This window comes from Staurois parvus, unplaced genomic scaffold, assembly GCF_062004578.1.
Source record: "Staurois parvus isolate SC_StPar_1 unplaced genomic scaffold, SC_StPar_1.0 ptg001221l, whole genome shotgun sequence".
NCBI lineage: Eukaryota > Metazoa > Chordata > Amphibia > Anura > Ranidae > Staurois > Staurois parvus.
This window is the reverse complement of record NW_028319017.1, coordinates 366,171-393,339: the sequence shown is the minus strand read 5'-3', so window position 1 is coordinate 393,339 and position 27,169 is coordinate 366,171. Positions and strand designations below refer to the sequence as shown.

At 46.3% G+C, this 27,169-nt stretch overlaps 1 protein-coding gene across 4 annotated transcripts in view; it reads right to left on the bottom strand.

Moving 5' to 3' along the window:
• Positions 1-761: 761 nt before the first annotated feature.
• Positions 762-27,169, bottom strand: part of TMEM125 (transmembrane protein 125) — a 53,703-nt gene continuing 27,295 nt past the window's right edge. The window contains exons 1-3 of one of the 4 annotated variants that reach the window (XM_089660277.1): positions 14,821-14,894; positions 13,537-13,621; positions 762-10,381 (exon numbers count right to left, since the gene is read on the bottom strand). In XM_089660277.1, the coding sequence (XP_089516403.1) occupies positions 9,300-9,956 (657 nt within the window). In that variant the 5' untranslated portion in view covers positions 9,957-10,381; positions 13,537-13,621; positions 14,821-14,894 and the 3' untranslated portion in view covers positions 762-9,299. Of the gene's footprint in view, positions 10,382-13,536; positions 14,895-27,169 lie in introns of those variants that run through there. The other 3 variants (XM_089660276.1, XR_016307961.1, XM_089660278.1) reach the window with 3 other exon arrangements.

The window sequence follows — 27,169 nt, the reverse complement described above, 5'->3', positions numbered from 1 at the left end:
CGCTTCACAGTGCAGATGGACAATGACCCAAAGCAGACTGCAAAAGCAACCAAAGAGTTTAAGGGAAAGAAGTGGAATGTTCTGCAATGGCCAAGTCCATCACCTGACCTGAATCCGATTGAGCATTTCACTTGCTTAAAGCAAAACTGAAGGGAAAATGCCCCAAGAACAAGCAGGAAGTGAAGACAGTTGCAGTAGAGGCCTGGCAGAGCATCACCAGGGATGAAACCCAGCGTCTGGTGATGTCTATGCGTTCCAGACTTCAGGCTGTAATTGACTGCAAAGGATTTGCAACCAAGTATTAAAAAGTGAAAGTTTGATTCATGATTAATATTCTGTCCCATTACTTTTGGTCCCTTAACAAGTGGGAGGCACATATGCAAACTGTTGTCATTCCTACACCGGTCACCTGATTTGGATGTAAATACCCTCAAATTAAAGCTGACAGTCTGCAGTTAAAGCACATCTTGTTCGTTTCATTTCAAATCCATTGTGGTGGTGTATAGAGCCAAAAATGTTAGAATTGTGTCGATGTCCCAATATTTATGGACCTGACTATATATATACGGTATATCTATATATATATATATATATATATATATATATAATATGTTGGGGGGGAGTAATTTTGTAGCAAAATGTACTGATTTTTAGACCCGATCTTAAAGTAGATGTTTTACAATTCATAATTCCTTCCTTTTATAGGTATATAAGAAACACCAAAAATCAGCAAAAAAAAAAAGAAGCAAACAGAAAACATGTTAAATCATGAAATTGTTTTTATTAAAATGTCATTCTGAAGTATCTAATATATTAGCTTTTCATTAAATAATCATCATTCATTTGTAATGTAAAAATATATTTTGTACCATGTCTTCATATTAAAAATATTAGCATCTCAAATGCATCACAATATCGACATACGTGTTTTACATCTGAAGAACGACTCCTCCCAAAACTGACAATCCTGTGTAGAATGGCCCCTGGCGCACTGAATCCCATCCTGGCTTCTAATATACCTTGGTGAAGTTTCTTCTCTGTACATTGTCCAATGAGAATTTGTGAAAACTGCGGCCTTTAGTGCTTTGTCAATGCATCCAGAGCCCAGGGGCGGACTGACAACTCATGGGGCCCCTGGGCAATAGGGGATCATGGGGCCCCTGTGTCCTTGCCCAAACTAAAAAAAGCCTATGAAAAAGGTACCAGGGGCATCTCATGGGGCCCCCTACTGACCCCGGGCCCTCGGGCAGTGCCCGAGTTTCCAAATGGTCAGTCCGCCCCTGCCAGAACCCCATATGCACCATAAGGGGGGGGGGGAGTCTATTTATAAAAAAAAAATACATTTGGATTGCCATTCAGCCAGCAAATCTGTATGAACAATGTTCTGTGCGAATTGAGCAAAAGAAAAAAATATATATTATTTGCAGCATTAGAAATACTGCATTACGGCCACTAGATGTAGCTGCGGAGCAGAGGAAACACATCCAGCATGTCTTTGTAATAACAGATACAATGTAACATGTGGAGATATCAGAATGATGCAGGCCATTAACACAGGCGGGGAGGAGGAGATAGGACTGACAAAAAACGCATACAAAAAGCAATTTAAACACCGACTTATTAGCCTCACATCTAAATGTACCCAGTGGCTGTATTCATGAACTAATACTGGCCATACATGGGTCGAACTGCGAACGATTTTTCGTCCGAAAACCAAAAACGTCATTCGCTTGGTAATCCGATGGCGCCATCAATGATTTTGAAAATCGGACAACCGAGTCATAAAATTCACCCCATATAACAGGCGAAACTTCTGTTCCTTCTGGGTCACGGCTCATGCGCGTATTCTTTTCAGAAAAACGATCGTACGGTTGGACCATCATTGAGTCGAAAATCGGTCATTTTTTATGAATTTTCCCAACATGCCCGATTACCAAAAAGCAGAGGGAGCACGAAAACCGGCCCACTAACAGAGCGAAAATCGTCCGATTATTCTTAGGTCCGATTTTCCGATGAAAAATCGGTCGAATTTCGATCCATGTATGGCCGGCCTTAGTTCATGAATACAGCCACTGGGTACATTTAGACTACATTTAGATGTGAGGCTAATAAATCGGTGTTTAAATCGCTTTTTGTCTGCATTTTGTCAGTCCTATCTCCTCCTCACCGCCTGCGTTAACCCCGTAAATGCTGCACCAATGAGCTGCAACCGCATGTGAGGCGTTTACAGCCATTTGCTTCAATGAGGAATGTTCGGCGGTAGTACTGTCCACCTGCGGAGATCATTTTCAGCATGAGAACCCTCCTCCACTGCCTTTGCACCTTAACCCCTTCGCGCCTGGTTAAGGGTTTCAGAAGCTGGGAGGCGGGGCGGAGTTTAGAGTCATGTGACGCGCCGTCACGTCGGTCACATGATCAGGAAAGGTCCCGATCGAAAGAGGAGATCGGGACCTTTCCATGAGTACCGGGCAGGGCACGCGCTCTCAGCACACATGTTCTTTTTTAATAGAACGCAAATGTGCGGCCGCTCGGCATCTAGGCCCAGACACCGGGAGGCCGCACATTTGCGTTCAACCGGCGTGAAGAGGTTAAAGGAGGGGGGGTAGTTGGGGGGGCCTCAGTGGTGTATTTACTTCTCCCTCCCAACCACAAGTCTAATGCAGGCCATACGTGGTTCGAATTCCGAACGATTTGTTGTCCAAAAATTGGAAACATTGTTCGCTCGGTAATCCGATGGTTGCCATCATTGATTTCGAAAATCGGCCGACTGAGTCATAAAGTTCACCCCATATAACAGGCGAAACTTCTGTTACTTCCAGGTCACGGCTCACGCACATATTCTTTTCGGAAAAACGTTCGTACGATTTGACCATCGTTGACTCGAAAATCGGTCGTTTTTCACAAATTTTCCAACATGCCCAATCACCAAAAAGGGGAGGAACCACGAAAACCGGGCCACTAACAGAGCGAAAATCGGCCGATTATTCTTAGGTCCGATTTTCGGACAAAAAATCAGTCGATTTTCAACCCATGTATGGCCGGCCTAAAGAAGCCCTAATTTGCTAATTCCCTCCAGCAGTCTCTAGATTTGTTACATTGTATCTCTTGTTACAAAGACATATGCATTTCCTATGCTCCTCAGCTCCATCTAGTGGCCATACTGCACTATGGTGCTGCTGCCTGTAATAAAAGAACCTTCATTTGTTTATACATTCAGAAGAGAAGAAAGCTCAGAGGACATTATTTTTGGGCGAATTCACACAGAATGAATGTACATGCAGATTCGATGGACAAATACACTTTTTTTTTTTCTTTTTAAATAAATAGACTCCTATGTTTAGTTGCATTAAAATGACCGATGACCTTTATTTCCTTTGTTTAAAGCCAAATTCCGGGCAAAAATAAAGTTTTCCCTTTGGGGGGCTGTGCCTGCATGGCAAGGGTTAAGGGCTTGTTGTTTTGGCAAGGGCCGGGGGTCTCCAAACATTCTAATCAAATGGCCAGTTTACTGTCCTTCAGATTTTAGGGGGTCGGACTGTGGCCAGTGGGAGTAGAAATTGTCTAGGTGTCAGTGGGAGGAATTTTTCCCCATCTTTGGCATTGGGGGACGAATGGAGCCCCATTGTTGGTGTCGGTGGGAGGAATGGTGCCCCATTGTTGGTGTCGGTGGAAGGAATAGTGGCCCATCGTTGGTATCAGTGGGAGGAATAAATCCCCATTGTTGGTGTCAGTGGAAGGAATAGTGGCCCATCATTGGTGTCAGTGGAAGAAATAGTGCCCCATCATTGGTGTCAGTGGAAGGAATAGTGGCCCATCATTGGTGTCAGTGGGAGGAATAGTGCCCCATCATTGGGATCAGTGGGAGGAATAGTGCCCCATCATTGGTGTCAGTGGGAGGAATAGTGCCCCATCATTGGGATCAGTGGAAGGAATAGCACTCCATTGTTGGTGTCAGTGGGAGGAATAGTGCCCTATTGTCTGTGTCAGAGGAAACGAATAGTGCCCCATCATTGGTGTCAGTGGAAGAAATAGTGCCCCATCATTGGTGTCAGTGGAAGGAATAGTGGCCCATCATTGGTGTCAGTGGGAGGAATAGTGCCCCATCATTGGGATCAGTGGGAGGAATAGTGCCCCATCATTGGTGTCAGTGGGAGGAATAGTGCCCCATCATTGGGATCAGTGGAAGGAATAGCACTCCATTGTTGGTGTCAGTGGGAGGAATAGTGCCCTATTGTCTGTGTCAGAGGAAACGAATAGTGCCCCATTGTTGGTGTCAGTGGGTGAAAAAGAGCCCCATTATTTGTGTCAGAGGGAGGAATAGTGCTCCATTGTTGGTGTCAGTGGGAGGAATAGTGCCCCATTATTGGTATCAGTGGGAGGAATAGTGCTCCATTGTTGGTGTCAGTGGGAGGAAAAGTGCCTAATCATTGGTGTCAGTGGGAGGAATAGTGCCTCATCGTTGGTGTCAGTGGGAGGAATAGTGCCCCATCATTGGTGTCAGTGGGAGGAATAGTGCCTCATCATTGGTGTCAATAGGAGGAACAGTGCCGCATCACTGGTATCAGTGGGAGAAATAGTGCCCCATCATTGGTATCAGTGGGAGGAATAGTGCCCCATCATTGGTATCAGTGGGAGGAATAGTGCCCCATCATTGGTATCAGTGGGAGGAATAGTGCCCCATCATTGGTATCAGTGGGAGGAATAGTGCCCCATCATTGGTATCAGTGGGAGGAATAGTGCCCCATCATTGGTGTCAGTGGGAGGAATAGTGCCCCATCATTGGTATTAGTGGGAGGAATAGTGCCCCATCATTGGTGTCAGTGGGAGGAATAGTGCCCCATCATTGGTATCAGTGGGAGGAATAGTGCCCCATCATTGGTATTAGTGGGAGGAATAGTGCCCCATCATTGGTGTCAGTGGGAGGAATAGTGCCCCATCATTGGTGTCAGTAGGAGGAATAGTGCCCCATCATTGGTATCAGTGGGAGGAATAGGGCTCCATCGTTGGTGTCTGTAGGTGAAACAGTGCCCCAAGGGCCAAATAAAGGCAAGCAAATGGCCACATCCGACCCCCGGGCTGCACCACTGGTCTAGGGGATAGGAGATATACTTACCTTTTCCTCTGATCCTCTCTGGTCCAAAACCAATCCCTGTGACTTCCCCTCCCCCCCCCAAGCAGTGGACTCTTCCTGATGTCATCAAGCCAATAGACCTGCTCTGGATATGAGGATATCAAGACCAGTCCACTGCTGGATCATGGGTGAAGACCATCTGCTGGTGTTACGGAGGATCGGGTGAGTATAAGGCTTTTTCCTCTACCCCGGACAAAGTGAGAAGTTCATCCTTACATTTTGGGCACAGCCCTACTGGAAGAGAGAACTTATTTTTTTTCCGAAGTTTGGCTTTAATATGCACTTTTTGCAAGGCATGTCATTGAGATCAGACACCTTCTCAAAAGCCTGAAAATACACCGCCGGTCTGAACAAACATACCAGATCCTGCTGTGCTCAGATCTCTGCCTTGGACCATATGTAGTGTTCGGTATTTGTCAACTTCCCTGGAGGTAGCTTAGCATTACATCCTCGGTCTTCCCTCGGTCTCTCGCTCTTCGGTTTGCTGTCTCTGCCTAAACTAACATACGCTTCACAATCGTTTCAGCGGTTTCGCCATATATCTGATTTCTCATCAAAGCTTCGTTACATCCACTGAGCCCTGATGAAGACTAATGTTTTGCCCCCGAAACGTGTTGGTTGCTTTATGTGATCAAATGATGAAGAGCTGACGCAATTTGGACTCCTTCACCATTCAATCTGGTGTTCGAACGTTTTATACTGACTCCCTCTTGTAGCAGGTCCAAAGACATTTTATCTTCTCCAAAGCAATATATGAATTATTAATACTTTGATATGGGGGGCAGGGGAAAGGATAAGTCCAAGAACATTATCCAGGATACAGACGGGGATAGGATCAGGGTCCTAAAGGGGATAGAGGGTGAGTTTAGAGCCATTATTGGGGGTATAGGGGATAATATAAAGGGGATAGGAGGCGAGTCCAGGGGCATTATCAGGGGTCAGGGACAATATTAAAGGGTTAGGAGGGGAGTCCAGGGACATCATCAGGAGTAAGGGTTAATACAAAGGGGATAGGAAAGGAGTCCAGGGACATCATCAGGGGTAAGGGATAATATAAAGGGGATAGAAGGTGAGTCCAGGGCCATCTTCAGGAATAAGGGATAATATAAAAGGGATAGGTGGTGAGTCCTGGGGCATTATCAGGGGTCAGGGACAATATAAAAGGGTTAGGAGGGGAGCCCAGGGCATCATCAGGGGTAAGGGTTAATATAAATGGGATAGGAGGGGAGTTCGGGGACATTATCAGGGATAATATAAAGGGGATAGGAGGTGAGTCCAGATACATCATCAGGGGTAACGGATAATATAAAGGGGATAGGAGGTAAGTCCCAGGTCATTATCAGGGGTCAGGGACAATATAAAAGGGTTAGGAGGAGAGTCCAGGGACATCATCAGGGGTAAGGGTTAATATAAAGGGGATAGGAGGTTAGTCCGGGGACATTATCAGAGGTAAGGGATAATATAAAGGGGATAGGAGGTTAGTCCAGGGAAATTATCAGGGGTAAGGGATATAATAAAGGGGATAGGAGGCGAGTCCGGGGCAGGAGCGGACTGCCAACTCATGGGACCGCTGGGTAATAGGGGATTATGGGGCCCCTATGTCCTCGCCCACACTCAAACCACACCCAAAAAATCCTATGAAAGGTACCAGGGCCATCTCATGGGGCCCCCTACTGACCCTGGGCCCTCGGGCACTGCCCGAGAGCCTGAATGGTCAGTCCGCCTCTGGTCCGGGGACATCATCAGGAATAAGGGATAATATAAAGGGGATATGGGGTACAACCAAGGACATCATCGGGGGTAAAGGGTAATATAAAGAGGATAGGAGGGGAATTCAGGGACATTATCAGTGGTAAGGGATAATATAAAGGGATAGGAGGTAAGTCCAGGGACATCATCAGGGGTAAAGGATAATATAAAGGGGATAGGAGGTGAGTCCAGGGACATTATCAAGGGTAAGGGATAATATAAAGGGGATAGGAGGTGAATCCAGGGACATCATCAGGGGTAAGGGATAATATAAAGGGGATAGGAGGGGAGTCCAGGGACATCATCGGGGGTAAGGGATAATATAAAGGGGATAGGAGGTGAATCCAGGGACATCATCAGGGGTAAGGGATAATATAAAGGGGATAGGAGGGGAGTCCAGGGACATCATCGGGGGTAAGGGATAATATAAAGGGGATAGGAGGGGAGTCTGGGGACATCATCAGGAATAAGGGATAATACAAAGGGGATAGGGGGTACGACCAAGGACATCATCAGGGGTAAGGGATAATATAAAAGAGGATAAAAGGTGAATCCAGGGACATTATAGGGGGTAAAACATCATATAAAGGGGACAAGAGAGGAGTCCAGGGACATTATCAGGAATAGGAGATAATACAAATGGTAATCATAATAAGGATCATATAGTGTCTCCGTATTTTGATATCTCTATGTCCTCTAGGAACAGCTACGCAAGCTACAAAAGGGAAGTAACACCAGTGGAGAGAGAATTCTATAACTAGATCCAACAATCCATCCACTCAAAGCCCATATAAAATCTGAAAACAACTATTTTGGGTGGAGGTGGCCTTTAAGAAATGTCCCCATGCTCAGACCACAAAAAATGGGGGTTATTTACAAAAACTGAAGAGTGCAAAATCTTGTGCAGCTCTGCATAGAAACCAATCAGCTTCCAGGTTTTATTGCCAAAGTTTAATTGAACAAGCTGAAGCTAGAAGCTGATTGGCTCCCATACACAGCCGCACCAGATTCTGAGTGCTCCAGTTTTAGTAAACCCCCCCCCCCAATATCTCTGTTTTCTGGAGCGGCACAATTCTAAACACTAAAATTGGAAACTTTTCAATGTACTCTAAACTATTGCTGTATAATGAGCGATTTAAAGGGCCACTAAACATAAGCCGAATTATGTAAAAGAGGGATTCTTAACAATCACATATAACTATGTATGTCGCCGGCTGTCAGTTTTTCCTAAAATTATAACTATCATAGAAAAGTGCCTGGATGGGGAAAATCCACAACTATCTGCATTGGCAGAGCAACCACGGAGACCTTTCCGTACCTGTTCGTAGCAGTTATTATTAGTTCTTTCACATAAACATTTTGTTTTAATTTTAGTGGTCCTTTAAATTCAAACTTCAATGAAGTTATCATGTCCAGTCCAATCAAATAAGTAGATGTAAAAATATCATTAGGTGAAACAAGGGTCCATCGTGTAGTGCGAAGGAACCTGGCAATATATAAACATACAATAATTAAGACAAAACTGAATTAAATATCAGCATAGCCAGTGCTCAACTCAGCTTTAGAAGAGCGAACAGCACATAATGCAGGCAGATCAGTCTTGATTGCAGATTTATTGTTGGTAGAGATGTAGATTCAACACATTTCGGGGCAGCGTCCTCTTCATCAGGGCTGTATGTCCAGAATCTGTGTTCCTAAGGTGAGCTATAAACAGGGGCAGACTGACAACTCATGGGGCCCCCGGGCAATAGGGGATCATCGGGCCCCTGTGTCCTTGCGCAAACTTAAAAAAGCCTATGAAAAAGGTACCAGGGGCATCTCATGGGGCCCCCTACTGACCCCGTGCCCTCGGGCAGTGCCGAGTTTCCAAATGGTCAGTCCGCCCCTGGATATAAACCCATCGTATACATCTTCTACATTGGAAGAAGAAAGGCTCTTTGTCTAGGTTACACCTCAGGACCATACTTTAGGTTCCAGATATACGGCCCTGATGAAGAGTGCGCTGTAACTGCCCCGAAACGTGTTGGCTATACACCTTTACAAGCTATGAGCCTATATATATGACCAAGATTAATCAGCCCTGATGAAGAGTGCGCTGTAACTGCCCCGAAACGTGTTGGCTATACACCTTTACAAGCTATGAGCCTATATATATGACCAAGATTGATCAGCTTGCCTTTTTTTTCCACAGAGGGTCACCCCTCCAAATGGAATTTGCCATTCGCTAGTTTATTTCATTCAGCTTAATTAACTGGCAATGAGATTGTGTTTCAGAAGGCTACAAAAACATTTAACGAACAATTTAGGTCAGGGTTCATCCAGCTTTCCTGAAAAAAACAGCATTGTGTCAATTTGGCTCAGATCTACAAACATTGTGAAGACATAAAGATGAATGCTCTCCGGTCAATGTTGTGGTGGCTTAGATGAGGTTGGCCAAACTGGAGGTTGTGTTCTGCCGCTGAGTGAGCTGCCCGGAGATGGAGAAGATGCTCATGTTCCTGGGATGGAAGCGATTGGGAGCACAAGACTTACACAACACCACAAGTGCAAATGTCACAACCGCAACAAGGATGAAGACCCCTATGACAACTAGCGAGACCCCTACTGTGTACATGGTGACCAGAACTGGAGGGAATCCCGGGGTTTCTCCAGAATAAGAAAGAACGAGAAGAACCACACCACACACTAAGATGATGATGGCACTTACAAGGAACACCATAATGTCTGATAGACCACCGCTCCTCAGCAAATCGATGTGTCGTCTTCTGGTTACACACTGCATGTCCTGGATCGCTGAGCTCAAAAGTTGCTTCAACAAAACAAGTAGGGAAAGAATACACAAAGTTGTCCCCACAGCTAGTCTCCATTCACCTGACCGGCTGGTGGTGGTGGATAACAGGACGATGCCACCAATGCCACAAGCTAGGATAAGGAGGACAGCCAAGCAGTAGCACACGACTGACTTCACCGGCTGTCTAGACCACCAGAGTTCTGTATGCTCCTCTAAGGCCTCAGTCTGCATCCGTTCCTGGTCAGGTGGGGCCCTCGGAGGACGTAAAGCATCAACACCTGCCATTCTGGCAAAACAGCAGTGTTCAAAGTAGGAACAAACGTCAAAGAAAATACTTCATTGCGCCACTTGGACAGATCGAAAGGAGATTTGGAAATCACACAGTAAATTCTGCAGCAAACTTTTCAGGAGAGTCATCCATTTTTTTGGTGGTCACAATTACATCAACAGCAGAAAATCCTGAGCTGTATGCTGGCAAAAATCATTTAAAAATGGAAGTATAGATTTTTAGAAGGGGGCCCGCAGGACACGGCAGGCCGTCTATGGTCACAAAAACAGGAAGATGTGGGGCACAAGAAGACGTCAACAGTTCCACGTCAAGAGGGTCACAAATTCCTCCGAGCTTCTTCCTGTTGATCCACGACGGCTTCTTCCTCTCCGATGACTACTAACGGCCTATCACTTTAATCTTCAGAGCTGGCCAGTGTCACCTGAAAAAGAACAAAAGATTGAGGGAGGAGTATGTCAAGCATTCCGGATGTTATGGAAATACAGAGTACAAAAGGTCAGCAATGCAAACATCTGCTCTTAGAAAAAAAAAAATCACTCAAAAAGTGACCTATTATCCGGCAATATGATAGTCTTTGTATTAAATGTGAGTTCTGGAACTCCTTGCATTGTGTAACACTTGCTCAGAAAATCTCTGTGTACCACATCTCACCAAGTTAGTAATCCATGGAAGAAATATGTCAGTCAATGCCACCGAGAGTAATTCAACATCAGGGGTGGACTGACCATTTGGAAACTCGGGCACTGCCCGAGGGCCCGGGGTCAGTAGGGGGCCCCATGAGATGCCCCTTGTACCTTTTTCATAGGCATTTTTGAGTTTGGGCAAGGACACAGGGGTCCCATGATCCCCTATTGCCTGGGGGCCCCATGAGTTGTCAGTCCGCCCCTGTTCAACATGCATAAGATATCATAAATGTATCTTTATTTATAGCATAAAATATGTAAAATAGTATATTTCCAGTGTGCAAAAGGTAACAGTATTCCAGGTTATGCATTTCCAGTTTATATATTATGTACAGGGCAACACAGTGGCTGGGTGGTTAGCACTTCCACCTACCTAGGGTTGTTGGTTCAAATCCCAACCACAGCATGACCTGCCTGGAGTCTGTATGTTCTCCCTGTGCCAGATTGGGTTTCCTCCCACACTCCAAAGACATGCTGGTAGGTAAATTGTCCCTAGTATGTGTATATATGAATGTGAGTTAGGGACCTTAGAATGGACACTCCTATAGGGCGGGGACTTATGTGAATGTACGATATATATATGTGAAGTGCTATATATAATAAGTACCTGAAACAAACAAATGCAGCTTAAAGGAGTATATTGAACCTATCCATGCAGTGATGGTCTTACAATACAAGAACATCAAAGAATTAGCATTAGAGAAATTAGGAGTTCTTTATCCTCAGCGTGTTTCGACAGTTTCTCAACCAACTTCATCAGGAGGAGAAAAGTGATATAGCACTGAATGTGAGAGAGGGGCCCAAAATCAAAGGACACTAAGAAGACAGCAAAGGGTTTTGCCAACCCCCCTCATTTTAACAGGAGGATGAACCACTGCCTGGAGAACTAAAATGAATATTGGATGTCAGTGGGAAGAATGTTCCTTAGATTGGTGGTCAGTGGGAAGAATGTCCCTTACATTGGGGGTCAGTGGGAAGAATGCCCCTTACATTGGAGGTCAGTGGGGAAAATGTCCCTTACATTGGTGATCAGTGGGAAGAATGTCCCTTACATTGGAGGTCAGTGGGAAGAATGTCCCTTACATTGGTGGTCAGTGGGAAGAATGTTTCTAACATTGAGGGGTCAGTTGGAAGAATGTCCCTTACATTGGTGATCAGTGGGAAGAATGTCCCTTACATTGGGGGTCAGTGGGAAGAATGTCCCTTACATTGGGGGGTCAGTGGGAAGAATGTCCCTTACATTGGGGGTCAGTGGGAAGAATGCCCCTTACATTGGTGGTCAGTGGAAAGAATGCAACTTATATTGGTGGTCAGCAAGAGTAATGCCCCCTTACATTGGTGATCAGTGGGAAGAATGTCCCTTACATTGGTGGTCAGTGGGAAGAATGCTCCTTACATTGGTGGTCAGTGGGAAGAATGTCCCTTACATTGGGGGTCAGTGGGAAGAATGTCCCTTACATTGGTGATCAGTGGGAAGAATGTCCCTTACATTGGCGATCAGTGGGAAGAATGTCCCTTACATTGGGGGTCAGTGGGAAGAATGTCCCTTACATTGGTGATCAGTGGGAAGAATGTCCCTTACATTGGGGGTCAGTGGGAACAATGCTCCTCACATTGGTGATCAGTGGGAACAATGCTCCTTACATTGGTGGTCAGTGGGAAGAATGCCCCTTACATTGGGGGTCAGTGGGAAGAATGTCCCTTACATTGGTGATCAGTGGGAATAATGTCCCCTTACATTGGTGGTCAGTGGGAAGAATGTCCCTTACATTGGGGGTCAGTGGGAAGAATGTCCCTTACATTGGTGGTCAGTGGGAAGAATGCCCCTTACATTGGAGGTCAGTGGGAAAAAGGTTCCTTACATTGGTGATCAGTGGGAAGAATGCTCCTTACATTGGTGGTCAATTGGAAGAATGTCCCTTACATTGGTGGTCAGTGGGAAGAATGCTCCTTACATTGGTGGTCAGTGGAACAAATGTCCTGTACATTGGTGGTCATTGGGACGAACGCCCTGTACATTGGTGGTCAGTGGGAAGAATTCTCCCCTTACAGATAGCTAAAAAACATCATTGATATCGGTGGGAACTTATCTGAGAGGCAGAAACTGTTTTTTCCCCTTGGATCCCCTAGAAACCTCTGGAGGAACATTAGGGTTCAATGGAACGCTGGTTGAGAAACCTTGATATAAGGGGTACAATAACCCATCAGCTGAGCAAATTACATTTCAGTTTATTTAAACCAGACTTGATAAAGATGAATTCTGATTGGTTAGTTGGGGATACCTCTCTTTTGCATATTACATACTGAATAAACCAAAAACCACTAATATTCTTCTCCAGGGGCGGACTGACAACTCATGGGGCCCCCCGGGCAATAGGGGATCATGGGGCCCCTGTGTCCTTGCCCAAACTCAAAAAAGCCTATGAAAAAGGTACCAGGGGCATCTCATGGGGCCCCCTACTGACCCCGGGCCCTCGGGCAGTGCCCGAGTTTCCTAATGGTCAGTCCGCCCCTGTTCTTCTCTTTTAATGAAGCGGAATTGTTAGATTGTTACGGCATTGTTTCACCTTCACATTGCTACTTCATTGAAAAAAAACACGGTTTATCTTCACTCCCTCTGTACTATCGGTGAGAACTGACATTCTGGTCCAGCAGTAGGTGGATCTGGTTGCACGGTACATACTCCTACCTTCCCAATTATGCCCTCTACAAATTCATACAATGTCATTATTTTCCTAGTCACATCTGTGCAGTGTTCTGTGTAATTCTGCCATCCCCAGAGCAGTGCGCTGCAGTATAGATTGGCGCTATGAATATTTCAGAATAGAAAGTGTACTCAGGACTGGAACCTCTTAGAAGGCTCTGGCCATTCCTGGAACACCTGGAGACCTACCTCTGTCCAGCAGAGTCCTGTGCGAGGGACATGCATCCTGGGTGCTGTACAGTGCAGAGGGTTACCAGGGAAAGATAGGAAGAATCTGCAACAGGTGCAACAGATAGGGGGTCAGAAAGGAGGAGAAGTGCCAGGAAGAGTGGGGCAGAGGCAAGGCAGAGAGGGGTGTCAAGAATAGGGAAGATGAGTAGCGGAGGGGTCCCTTGAGTGGGGAAGCAGAGCAGCAGGGGGGTCCCAGCAGTATAGAGGCAGAATAGTGGAGAGGCCCCAGGAATAAGGAAGTAGTGTAGAGGAGGGGTCCCAGGAGTAGGGAAGCAGAGTAGTAGAGGGGTCCCAAGAGTAGGGAAGCAAAGTAGAGGAGGGGTCCCAGGAGTAGGGAAGCAGAGTAGTGGAGAGGTCTCAGGAGTAGGGAAGCAGAGTAGTGGAGGGGTCTGAGGAGTAGGTAAGCAGAGTAGTGGAGGGGTCCCAAAAGTAGGGAAGCAGAGTAGTGGTGGGCTCCCAAGAGTAGGAAAGCAGAGTAGTGGAGAGGTCTCAGGAGTAGTAAAGCAGAGTAGTGGAGAGGTCTCAGGAGTAGTAAAGCAGAGTAGTGGAGAGGTCTCAGGAGTAGTGAAGTAGAGTAGTGGAGAGGTCCCAGGAGTAGGGAAGCAGAGTAGTGGAGGGGTCCCAGGAGTAGGGAAGCAGAGTAGTGGAGAGGTCCCAGGAGTAGGGAAGCAGAGTAGTGGAAGGGTCCCAGGAGTAGGGAAGCAGAGTAGTGGAGGGGTCCCAGGAGTAGGGAAGCAGAGTAGTGGAGGGGTCCCAGGAGTAGGGAAGCAGAGTAGTGGAGGGCTCCCAAGAGTAGGAAAGCAGAGTAGTGGAGAGGTCTCAGGAGTAGTAAAGCAGAGTAGTGGAGAGGTCCCAGGAGTAGGGAAGCAGAGTAGTGGAGAGGTCCCAGGAGTAGTGAAGCAGAGTAATGGAGGGGTGCCAGGAGTAGGGAAGCAGAGTAGTGGAAGGGTCCCAGGAGTAGGGAAGCAGAGTAGTGGAGAGGTGCCAGGAGTAGTGAAGCAGAGTAATGGAGGGGTGCCAGGAGTAGGGAAGCAGAGTAGTGGAAGGGTCCCAGGAGTAGGGAAGCAGAGTAGTGGAGGGGTCCCAGGAGTAGGGAAGCAGAGTAGTGGAGAGGTCCCAGGAGTAGTGAAGCAGAGTAATGGAGGAGTCCCAGGAGTAGTGAAGCAGAGTAGTGGAGAGGTCCCAGGAGTAGGGAGGCTGTGAAGCAGAGGGGTCCCGGCAGTAGTGGGGACATGCAGAGACCTAGCAGAAGAAGCGGGTTTCCTTTCATTGCTGTGCTGAGTGTGACTCTTGTCACCAGCTGCTCTCCCTGTCACCAAGTTACTCTGACTGCACACTGACAATGGCGGGGAGGAGTCTCCGGTAACTCTTTGCATTCCATGTACGGTGACATACGATCCAATACAGTGACTAGTAACCCAAATACAGGGAGCTGGTAACACAAAACTGATGCCTCCGCCATGATGGAGCTGGGGAAACAGGGGGGGGGGGGGACGCAGATCCTGAAAATAAAAATATCCCGTCCTCTCTTCCTTCTTTCCTTTCTTTCTATTTTATCAATTCATTTTTATGATGATGATGATTATTGTTATTGTTTTAGTTCTGACTTTCTACTTTCTCTAGTTTTTGTTACTATTATTATGATGTGAAAATATCTTCCTTTTCTTTTCCCATTTCTTTCTATTTTATCTCTTTATTGTTATTATTTTTTTAATATTAATACTATATTTTCTTTGTAACTTTTTCTAGTTTATCTCTTTTTTTGTTGTTATTACATTGTATTATTATGATGTTTTATTTGTATTAAGTCAGGTAAAAGGATGAATACAGAAGGTAGAAGAGCTTACAATCTATTAGGATATAAGGGAGGATACAGAAGGTAGAAGAGCTTACAATCTATTAGGATATAAGGGAGGATACAGAAGGTAGAAGAGCTTACAATCTATTAGGGTATAAGGGAGGATACAGAAGGTAGAAGAGCTTACAATCTATTAGGATATAAGGGAGGATATAAGGGAGGATACAGGAGGTAGAAGAGCTTACAATCTATTAGGGTATAAGGGAGGATACAGGAGGTAGAAGAGCTTACAATCTATTAGGGTATAAGGGGGGATACAGAAGGTGGAAGAGCTTACAATCTATTAGGGTATAAGGGGAGGATACAGGAGGTAGAAGAGCTTACAATCTATTAGGGTATAAGGGGAGGATACAGAAGGTGGAAGAGCTTACAATCTATTAGGGTATAAGGGAGGATACAGAAGGTAGAAGAGCTTACACTCTATTAGGGTATAGGGGAGGATACAGGAGGTAGAAGAGCTTACAATCTATTAGGGTATCAGGAAGGATACAGAAGGTAGAAGAGCTTACAATCTATTCCACTGTCATGCCCTGACCTGGCCACTACTACGTACAACGACTCGCTGTCAGCTGCCTTAGACTCCTTAGCACCCCTATCCACACGTAGTATTAGACCCCGACCGCTTCAACCCTGGCAGAAGGACCACACTAAAAACCTCAAACGACGCAGTCTTGCGCTGGAGTGATTATGGCGCAAAATCAGATCCCCTCGAGCGTTCTCCCTCTACAAATCTGCTTTCCTCACCTACACCTCCTCCCTCCACACCGCCAAACAAGCCTACTTCGTAACCCTCATCAACACCCTCTCCTCCAGTCCTCGCCGGCTCTTCTCCACTTTCAACTCCCTACTCTCTCCCCCGCCACCCCCACCCAGTACCTTACTCACTGCCCACGAGATTGCCAATCACTTCCAAAATAAGATCGACGCAATCCGTAAGGACATCGCCAATGCTCAACCTACCTCCCCACCTAGCCTCCCTCCCACCATAACCCCACCAACTCTCCCCTCCTCTGACCTCGCATCCACCCTGCCCCCCACCATATCTAACATCCCGCACACTATTACCTCCCCAACACTCCGCTCCTTCAGCCTTGCCACCACTAAGGAGGTCACCAAGGTCTTCTCAGAAGCCCTCCTCACCACCTGCCCCCTTGACCCTGTCCCCACACAACTCCTCCGGGCACCCTCCTCCTCCATCCTACGCTCCCTCACCCACATCTTCAATCTCTCCCTCTCTACTGGCGCATTCCCTCCCCCCTAAAGCACACACACATCACCCCCATACTCAAAAAACCCTCCCTGGACCCCACCGACCTGAACAACCTTAGACCCATCTCCCTGCTGCCATTTACATCCAAGCTCCTTGAGCGCTTAGTCTACAATCGCCTAAGCGCCCACCTCACTGACAACAACCTCCTTGATCCACTACAGTCTGGCTTCCGTCCCCTACACTCCACCAAACTCAAACTCACTCAATGACCTGCTAACCGCCAAAGCTAATGGCCACTACTCAGTCCTCCTACTCCTTGACCTCCCCGCGGCCTTTGACACAGTTGACCACCCCCTCCTCCTTAAAAAACTACACTCCCTCGGCATCAGAGATTCTGCTCTCTCCTGGCTCTCCTCCTACCTATCCCAACGCTCCTTCAGCGTTACCTATAATGCTACCACCTCCCCCTCTCTCCCCCTCTCTGTTTGGGTCCCCCAAGGCTCTGTCCTTGGACCCCTTCTCTTGTCCATCTACACCTCCTCCCTCTGCAAACTGATACATTCCCACGGCTTCAACTATCACCTCTACGCCGATGACACAAATTTACCTCTCCACCCTCGCCTCACCCCTTCATTCTCCTCCCGTATCACCCACCTACTGAACGACATATCAGACTGGATGTCGCTCCATTTCCTCAAACTGAACCTTTCCAAAACCGAGCTCCTAGTTGTCCCCCCAGCTCACGCCCCCCCCCCCCACCCTCTCCTTTACGACCAACAACGCCACCATCAGCCCCACCCCACAAGCCAAAGTCCTAGGTGTCACTCTTGACTCAAACCTGTCCTTCCAACCCCATGTCCAATCGCTGGCAAACTCATGCAGGCTCCACCTCCGCAACATCGCCAAAATACGTGCGTTCCTAACCCCAGACACTACTAAACAACTCGTTCACTCCCTCATTATCTCAGGTTTGGACTACTGCAACTCCCTCCTCACCGGCCTCATCACAGACTATCCCCGCTTCAGTCTATCCTGAACTCAGCGGCCAGACTCATCCACCTCACCAACCGCTCCTCTTCTGCCACCCCCCTCTGTCATTCCCTCCACTGGCTCCACCCCCCTCTGTCATTCCCTCCACTGGCTCCCGATTGCCCAACGCATTAAATTCAAACTACTAACATTGACGTACAAAGCCATTCACAACGCTGCCCCAAACTACCTCACCGACCTGATACCCAAATACCACCCAACCCGTACTCTTCGCTAATCACAAGACCTCCTACTTTCTAGCTCCCTGGTCTCCACCTCCCACGCCCGACTGCAGGACTTCTCCAGGACTTCCCCCATCCTCTGGAACTCACTACCCCAATCCATCAGTCTGTCACCTACCCTCCTCACCTTTAGGCGCACCCTGAAAACCCATCTCTTCAGGGAAGCCTACCCCACTCTCACCTAACAGCCGATCTCCTCCACTCCTCCTACCACTCCATCCCCCACAGCCACTTCCTCCTGTACCACTATCCCCTCCCTCCTAGATTGTAAGCTTGAAAGAGCAGGGCCCTCGAACCCCTCGTGTATTGTATTGTTACTGTATTGTCTCGTGTTCTGTCCACCACTATAATGTACAGCGCTGAGCAAACCTTTCTGGCGCTATATAAATACTGTATAATAATAATAATATTAGGGTATCAGGAAGGATACAGAAGGTAGAAGAGCTTACAATCTATTAGGGGATACAGGAGGTAGAAGAGCTTACAATCTATTAGGGTATAAGGGAGGATACAGAAGGTGGAAGAGCTTACAATCTATTAGGGTATAAGGGAGGATACAGAAGGTAGAAGAGCTTACAATCTATTAGGGTATAAGGGAGGATACAGGAGGTAGAAGAGCTTACAATCTATTAGGGTATAAGGGGGGATACAGAAGGTAGAAGAGCTTACAATCTATTAGGGTATACAGGAGGATACAGGAGGTAGAAGAGCTTACAATCTATTAGGGTTTAAGGGAGGATACAGAAGGTAGAAGAGCTTACAATCTATTAGGGTATAAGGGAGGATACAGAAGGTAGAAGAGCTTACAATCTATTAGGGTATAAGGGAGGATACAGGAGGTAGAAGAGCTTACAATCTATTAGGGTTTAAGGGAGGATACAGAATGTAGAAGAGCTTACAATCTATTAGGGTATAAGGGAGGATACAGGAGGTAGAAGAGCTTACAATATATTAGGGTATAAGGGAGGATACAGAAGGTAGAAGAGCTTACAATCTATTAGGGTATAAGGGAGGATACAGAAGGTAGAAGAGCTTACAATCTATTAGGGGATACAGGAGGTAGAAGAGCTTACAATCTATTAGGGTATAAGGGAGGATACAGGAGGTAGAAGAGCTTACAATCTATTAGGGTATAAGGGAGGATACAGGAGGTAGAAGAGCTTACAATCTATTAGGGTATACAGGAAGATACAGGAGGTAGAAGAGCTTACAATCTATTAGGGTTTAAGGGAGGATACAGAAGGTAGAAGAGCTTACAATCTATTAGGGTATAAGGGAGGATACAGGAGGTAGAAGAGCTTACACTATATTAGGGTATAAGGGAGGATACAGGAGGTAGAAGAGCTTACAATCTATTAGGGTATAAGGGAGGATACAGGAGGTAGAAGAGCTTACAATCTATTAGGGTATAAGGGAGGATACAGGAGGTAGAAGAGCTTACAATCTATTAGGGTATAAGGGAGGATACAGAAGGTAGAAGAGCTTACAATCTATTAGGGTATAAGGGAGGATACAGAAGGTAGAAGAGCTTACAATCTATTAGGGTATAAGGAGGATACAGAAGGTAGAAGAGCTTACAATCTAGTAGGGTATAAGTCATGTGGTATTTTAGTGGTGAGACATGCATTCATGTTTCAGCTGTCAGTGGGGTTCGCTGCTGACAGATGAATGTAAAATGGATTGTCAACATTGCTCGGAAATTGGAATTAAAAAAAAAAAAAAACATTGGGTCTCCCCCCCCACCCCACATCAATATTAAGCCCTTCAGGCCTGGTATGGATTTTGAGGGGGAACCCCCACACCAAAATAAAAAAAAACTAAAATCCATACCAGACTCTTATCTTAGCATGCAGGTCAGGAAAGGGGGGACGAGTGAGTGCCCCCCCTTTGAACCATGCCAGGCCACATGCCTTCAACATGGGGGGTGCTCCCCCGCAAAGCACCTTTTCGTTATGTTGAAAAAAATGAACGCCCCACTCTCGACACTGGCTGTCGGACGCCTAAAAACTGCGCCGGGATTACAGTTCTTAAATAGTGTGATGTCGTCACATGGGGCAGGGTCACCCCACCCCCTTGTGATGTCATCATGCGCTGTTATCGGACAAAGCATTGCACCTGACCTAACGTCAGGTGCATTTCTTTGGCCGATCATAATGCACAGTCAGGGCGAAGTGAAGTGTGGGGTGTGGCGGGCGAACAGCCTGCAGAACACCCATGTTCAAGTCGAACATTAGTGGGATCCCTGTGGGAGCAGAGAATTACTGAGGTAGTCACCACTACTACAGTGATCTCTGTTGTATTCCGGGTCCCATGCCGATTGGCTGCCCTTCTGCACAGTGAATGATGGAGGGGGGGGTTTGCAGGTCACTTGCTCCGCATGGGTGCCATTTATAGAATGCCCTGTATTATTCTCAATGAACGCAAGGCATTCTCTTTTTGGATGAGGTGAAGATTGTGATGTCACCACCCCACCTCTCCACCTTGTCCAATCAGAGAACATTTTGTACTCATTGAGAAATATACAGTTACTGTAGGTCCATATATAGATTGGGACACAGGCTCAATTTTAGTTTTTTCAGGTATTTACCAAACATATTCAAACTATAGTTATATAATGGATACGGGCTGAAAGTGCGCACTCTCAGGTGCAATTTGAGGGTATGTAAATCCAAATTGGAGGAAGGGTTTAGGAATTACAGCTCGTAAAAGTAGCCATTTCCCCTTTATCAAGGGACCAAAAGTAATTGGAAAATTGAATCGAAAGCTGTTTCATAGCCAGGTGTGGGCTACTCCTTCGTTATTTCTTCATCAATTAAGCAGGTAAAAGGTCTGGAGTTGATTCTAAGTGCGGTATTTCTATTTGGAATCTATTGCTGTGAACCTACATCATCCTTCAAAGGAGCCGTCCATGCAAGTGAAACAGGACAGTGTAAGGCTTCAACAATTAAACAAATCCATCAGAGAGATCGCAGCAACACTAGGAGCAGCCAGATCATCAGTTTGGTCCATTCTGAGGAAAGTAGAATGCACTGGTGAGCTCAGCAACATAAAAAGGCATGGACGCCCATAGGAGACAGCAGTGGTGGATGATCACAGGATCCTCTCTATGGTAAAGAAAAACCCATTCACAACATCCAGACAAGTGAAGGACACTCTTCAGGAGGTGGGCGTATCATTGTCAAGGTCTACAATCAAGAGAAGACTTTACGAGAGCAAATACAGAGGGTTCATCACAAGGTGAAAACCATTCATAAGCCTGAAGAATAGAAAAGCCAGATTAGACTTTGCCAAAAAACATCCAAAAAACTCAGACCAGTTCTGGAAAAGCATTCTTTGGACGGATGAAACTAAGATGAATCTGTACCAGAATGAGGGGAGGAAGAAAGTGTGGAGAAGGCTTGGAACAGCTCATGATCCAAAGCACACACGTCATCTGTAAACCATGGTGGAGGCAGTGTGATGGCATGGGCGGAGACGGTGTGATGGTATGGGCGGAGACGGTGTGATGGCATGGGCATGCATGGCTTCCAGTGGCACTGGGTCATTGGTGTTTATTGATGATGTGACAGAAGACAGAAGCAGCCGGATGAATTCTGCCGTGTTTACAGATATACTGTCAGCCCAGATTCATCCAAATGCAGCGAAGGTGATTGGATGGCGCTTCACAGTACAGATGGACAATGATCCAAAACACACTGCAAAAGCAACCCAGAAGCTATTGAAGGAAAAGAAGTGCAATATTCTGCAATGGCCGAATCAATCACCAGATCTCAACCCCATTGAGCATGTATTTCACTTGCTGAAGGCAAAACTAAAGGCAGAAAGACCCACAAAGAACAACTGAAGAGAGCTGCAGTTAGAGCCTGGCAAAGCATCAGAAAGGAGGAAAACCAGTCTTTGGTCATGTCCATGTGTTCCAGACTTCAGGCAAAGCATCAGAAAGGAGGAAACCCAGTCTTTGGTCATGTCCATGGGTTCCAGACTTCAGACAAAGCATCAGAAAGGAGGAAACCCAGTCTTTGGTCCTGTCCGTGGGTTCCAGACTTTAAGCAAAGCATCAGAAAGGAGGAAACCCAGCCTTTGGTCATGTCCGTGGGTTCCAGACTTCAGGCAAAGCATCAGAAAGGAGGAAACCCAGTCTTGGGTCATGTCCGTGGGTTCCAGACTTCAGGCAAAGCATCAGAAAGGAGGAAACCCAGTCTTGGGTCATGTCCGTGGGTTCCAGACTTCAGGCAAAGCATCATAAAGGAGGAAACCCAGTCTTGGGTCATGTCCATGGGTTCCAGACTTCAGGCAAAGCATCAGAAAGGAGGAAACCCAGTCTTTGGTCATGTCCGTGGGTTCCAGACTTCAGGCAAAGCATCAGAAAGGAGGAAACCCAGTCTTTGGTCATGTCCATGGGTTCCAGACTTCAAGCAAAGCATCAGAAAGGAGGAAACCCAGTCTTTGCTTGAAGTCTGGAACCCATGGACATGACCAAAGACTGGGTATCCTCCTTTCTGATGCTTTGCTTGAAGTCTGGAACCCATGGACATAACCAAAGCATCAGAAAGGAGGAAACCCAGTCTTTGGTCATGTCCATGGGTTCCAGACTTCAAGCAAAGCATCAGAAAGGAGGAAACCCAGTCTTTGCTTGAAGTCTGGAACCCATGGACATGACCAAAGACTGGTTATCCTCCTTTCTGATGCTTTGCTTGAAGTCTGGAACCCATGGACATTACCAAAGCATCAGAAAGGAGAAAACCCAGTCTTTGGTCATGTTCATGGGTTCCAGACTTCAAGCAAAACATCAGAAAGGAGGGAACCCAGCCTTTGGTCATGTCCATGGGTTCCAGACTTCAGGCAAAGCATCAGAAAGGAGGAAACCCAGTCTTTGGTCATGTCCGTGGGTTCCAGACTTCAGGCAAAGCATCAGAAAGGAGGAAACCCAGTCTTTGGTCATGTCCGTGGGTTCCAGACTTCAGGCAGTCATTGCCAGTAAAGGATTCTCAACAAAATATTACAAATGAACATTTTATTTATGATTATATTCAATTGTCCAATTACATTTGAGTCCCTGAAAATGGAGGGACTGTGTATACAAATGGTTGCAGTTGTACTTGATATTTATGTTCAACCCTTTGAGTTAAAGCTGAAACTCTGCACTTCAAATCCATTTAGATTGTTTCATTTTAATTTATTCCGGTGGCATACAGAGCCAAAAGGATGATGATTGTGCCTGTGCCCAAATATACAGTATATGGACCGAACTGTACAAGGCAGTCTATGTATGGAAGACAGAAGCGATCACTGTAGTAGCTGTGACTACTACATCGGTTTCCAGCTTCCACAGACAAATGCATACTTACGTTGGTGCAAGCTGAAACAATGTGCTGTAACTATGCAGTAAACCCTTACCTGGAATTCATCTTTAACCTCTTGCCGTCCGCCTGCTGTTTATAAACGGCAGGGCGGTGGCAGTCCAGGGGCGGGTTGCCATTCATAAACGGCACCCGCCTTTTCTAGCTGTGTGCGCTCCCTGGGAGCGCACAGCACCGCGATCCGGTGCCCGCTGTGTCCTCTGGACACAGTGAAACACCGATCGTCGGACGGGACCTCTGTACGAGGTCCCGATCATGTGATCACTGATTGGCCAATCAGTGATTACATGCAAAGTAGTAAGCAAGATGTCACTTGTGACATCATTGCTTACTACGTGTGAAATCTGTGAATGATCACAGAGGTCACATGGTACAGGGCTATTCACAACAGCCTTGTACCATGTGACAAGCTGTGACCAATCACAGCTCACTCAGTACTTCTCAATGGCTGCAAGAGTGCAGACAGAGAGAAAGAGAAATGATTGCTTTTACATCCTATATGGGTGTAAAAGCAATCACTGTAAAAAAAAAAAAAAAATCTTCATCACCCCCCACAAGTAGTACAGTGTCACCTCTGATCGGCAATGGAACCGAGTTGGTCGGAGTCGCACCAATTTGAAAAGTAGTTCCTGTACTAGGTGAGGTTATGAGAACACGCTAGTCTTAAGTGCAAAACGTGTTAACTTTTCCCTGTTCCCGACACTGTGTGTGATATTTTTATGGACCGATTTCTGCATCGACATCTGTGAATGAAGTCGCACAGATGTCTTACAAGTCGCACTGACATGCCACTTTGAAAATTGTGCGACTTCAAGTGAAGTCGCACAATTTCAAAGTAGTATTGAGTGTGAACCCGGGCAGAGGGGAGGAAGAAAGGACAGAGGAACATGCTGGGTGTCTGGGGCCAGTGTAGCAGTGGAGCTGCAGCTCCTTCCAGTGTTCCTCTCAGACTCAGTCCCTTACTGCAAGCCGCCTGGCAGCTGCTAGTCAAGTTCCAGCCCTTCTCTTCCCATTCATCAACAGAGGTGGAGCTGCGTCTGTGGACGAAGGTAATGTCTGTGTGAGTGTGACCCGGCCGCCATCCATCACATGTGCAATGTGTCAGTGAGTGATGACATCATCACAATCCCACAGCCTGCTGATCTGTGTCAGTGTTGGTGTGTTGTGTCAGATCTGTCACTGTGTGGGATCGCTCAGTTCAGCTGCCTGCTGTCACAGCGTTTTACCTCCCCCCATTGCCTGGGGAATTCCAGCCTGGGATCTGTCAGAGTGTGGATCCATCATCCTCCACTCACTGTCACCCTGCCACTGCCAGCCACAGATACAGTCCATCCGTGACACCGATTTTGTCTTTAATATTGGTGCTGGTGGCACCTTATGGCACTTATTTTTGCAAAATAAAAGAAATTTAACAGTTTCATGTTTTGTTGATTTCATATATTCTACTGTTTTTTAAAAAAAAAATATTTTCTATTTTTTGGGAGGGACGCAAGTAGCTGGTCTTGCAAAATAGTCCAGCACCGGCCCTGGCTAAGAGATACAATGAACCCAAGAGTGCAGATTCAACCTGTTGTCTCCAACCAGAACTGGTCACCATGGATGATCTCAGGACTCCAGTTCTACATGGCGGGGGGGGGGGGTTGTAGACGTGTTTTGTCTGCACTCAGCCCAACTTCCTGCCATAGCTTTCAACTGCCACACTCAGGATGGAGACGGCGGAATTGCGCCAACCTAATTCGTTGAGGTCCTACAGCCTGCTAAGGCGTCAACTCACCACCAACAATGGAGATTCTTTTGTTCCTCAAGGTCTATTTCTTGGAGATTGTAGGAGTTAAAATTTCAGGCCGGCTCCTTTACCACCCCCCACCCCCCTGTTGCTGTTTTGGCACCACTCCGCACTAATTATAGAAACCCTTTGACTTCCGGATTTCCTGATTGAACACAGGCAGAAAGTAGAAGTACGTAATCATGCTGCATCAGTTCCTCGCTGTTTAAGTTGGCGACTTTCCAAAATTTCCTTCCGCCTACAACTGGGATTTCTGGGTGTGAGAGATGCCAGAAAGGCAGAGTAGTATTGAACCCGCAGGGTTGTTTAGCAGGTTTCCACCCAAAAGTGGAAGTTTTTCTGCCTCCTCCCCCCTTCCACTGCCACATTTGGCACCTTTTCGGGGGAACAGGTACCTGGTTTTGGCAGGTACCCACTCCCACTTCCGGCTCAGTTCGCCGCGGCACCCCCGCAGCCCTCTGAGACACCTCCAAGGTCCCAGAGGACTGCAGCCCACTCACAAAGTGCAACATGCTTTGTGCATGCGCAGTAGGAAACCGGCAGTGAAGCCGCAAGGCTTCACCGCTGGTTTCCCTTATGCAGGCCATAGATGGGTCAAAAATCGGCCGATAAAATAAAATCGGCCGATTTTCGGATCGTTAGTGGGCTAATTGTGTCCGTTTTTCGGTATTTTGGCAGATTTTTTTTTATCGGTAAAGTTGGAAAAAAATTGGCCAATTTTGCTGATCGGCCGATTTTCACGACAATGATGGGCAAATCGGCCGATCTTTTTACCAATAAATAAATCTGCGCATGAGCAGTGACCTGCAAGAGGAAGACAAAAAGAACAAGAAAAAAGAAGAAGAGGAATAAGAAGAAGAAGAACAAGAAGAGGAAGAGGAAGAAGAAGAGGATGAAGAAGAAGAAGAGGATGAAGAAGAAGAAGAAGAGGATGAAGAAGAAGAGGATGAGGATGAAGAAGAAGAGGAAGAAGAAGAAGAAGAGGATGAGGATGAAGAAGAAGAGGAAGAAGAAGAAGAGGATGAAGAAGAAGAGGAAGAAGAAGAAGAGGATGAAGAAGAAGAAGATGAAGAAGAAGAAGAAGAGGATGAAGAAGAGGAAGAAGAAGAGGATGAAGAAGAAGATGAAGAAGATGAAGAAGAAGAAGATGAAGAAGATGAAGAAGAAGAAGAAGATGAAGAAGAAGTAGAAGAGGATGAAGAAGAAGCAGAAGAAGAAGAAGAGGATGAAGAAGAAGAAGAAGAAGAAGAAGAAGAGGATGAAGAAGAAGAGGAAGAAGAGGATGAAGAAGATGAAGAAGATGAAGAAGAAGAAGAGGAAGAAGAAGAAGAGGATGAAGAAGAAGAGGAATTCCAGTCCGGCAAAAAATGTCCCTGCAGAGAGCTCCGCTATTTCTTTGACAGTTCCTTGACATTTATAGCGGTTGCAACCATGTATCTATTTGTTTCCGAATAAAAACATCTGTATCCTAAATGGATACAAATACATGGTTGCAACCGCTATAAATGTCAAGGAACTGTCAAAGAAATAGCAGAGCTCTCTGCAGGGACACTTTTTGCCGGCTGTAGACGGGATGAAAATCGGCCGATTTTTTTTACCGTTGCTGGTAACGTCGGCCACTTGAACGACCGATTTTTCATTTTTTTAAAGAAAAATCGGCCGATTTTTGACCCATCTATGGCCTGCATAAGTCAAGATGGCGGCGCCAGCACCCAGCAATTGAAGAATAGGCTCAGGGTGAGGACACCGCCGGATCCCTGGACAGGTAAGTGCGCTAAAATTAAAAGTCAGCATCTACAGTATTTGTAGCTGCTGACTTTTCTTCTTTTTTTTTTTTTTGGAAGGTGTGGGGGGGCAGGGGGGGGGAACTCCACTTTAACACACCGAGCACAATAAAATAAACATTCTCCAGTACATGATTGGGTAAAATTCTCACTTGCAGTTTACAACATGCTGCTGGCTCTTGCTCTCTCAGTACTGCTTCCCTGAACTTCTGATCATGACAGTTAAAAGTTACAGCAGTAACCCTTTCACTGCCAGAGCCATTTTTCCATTTTTATTTTTTTTCGCACGTTAAAAAAATCATTTTAGGTCTGAAGATTACCC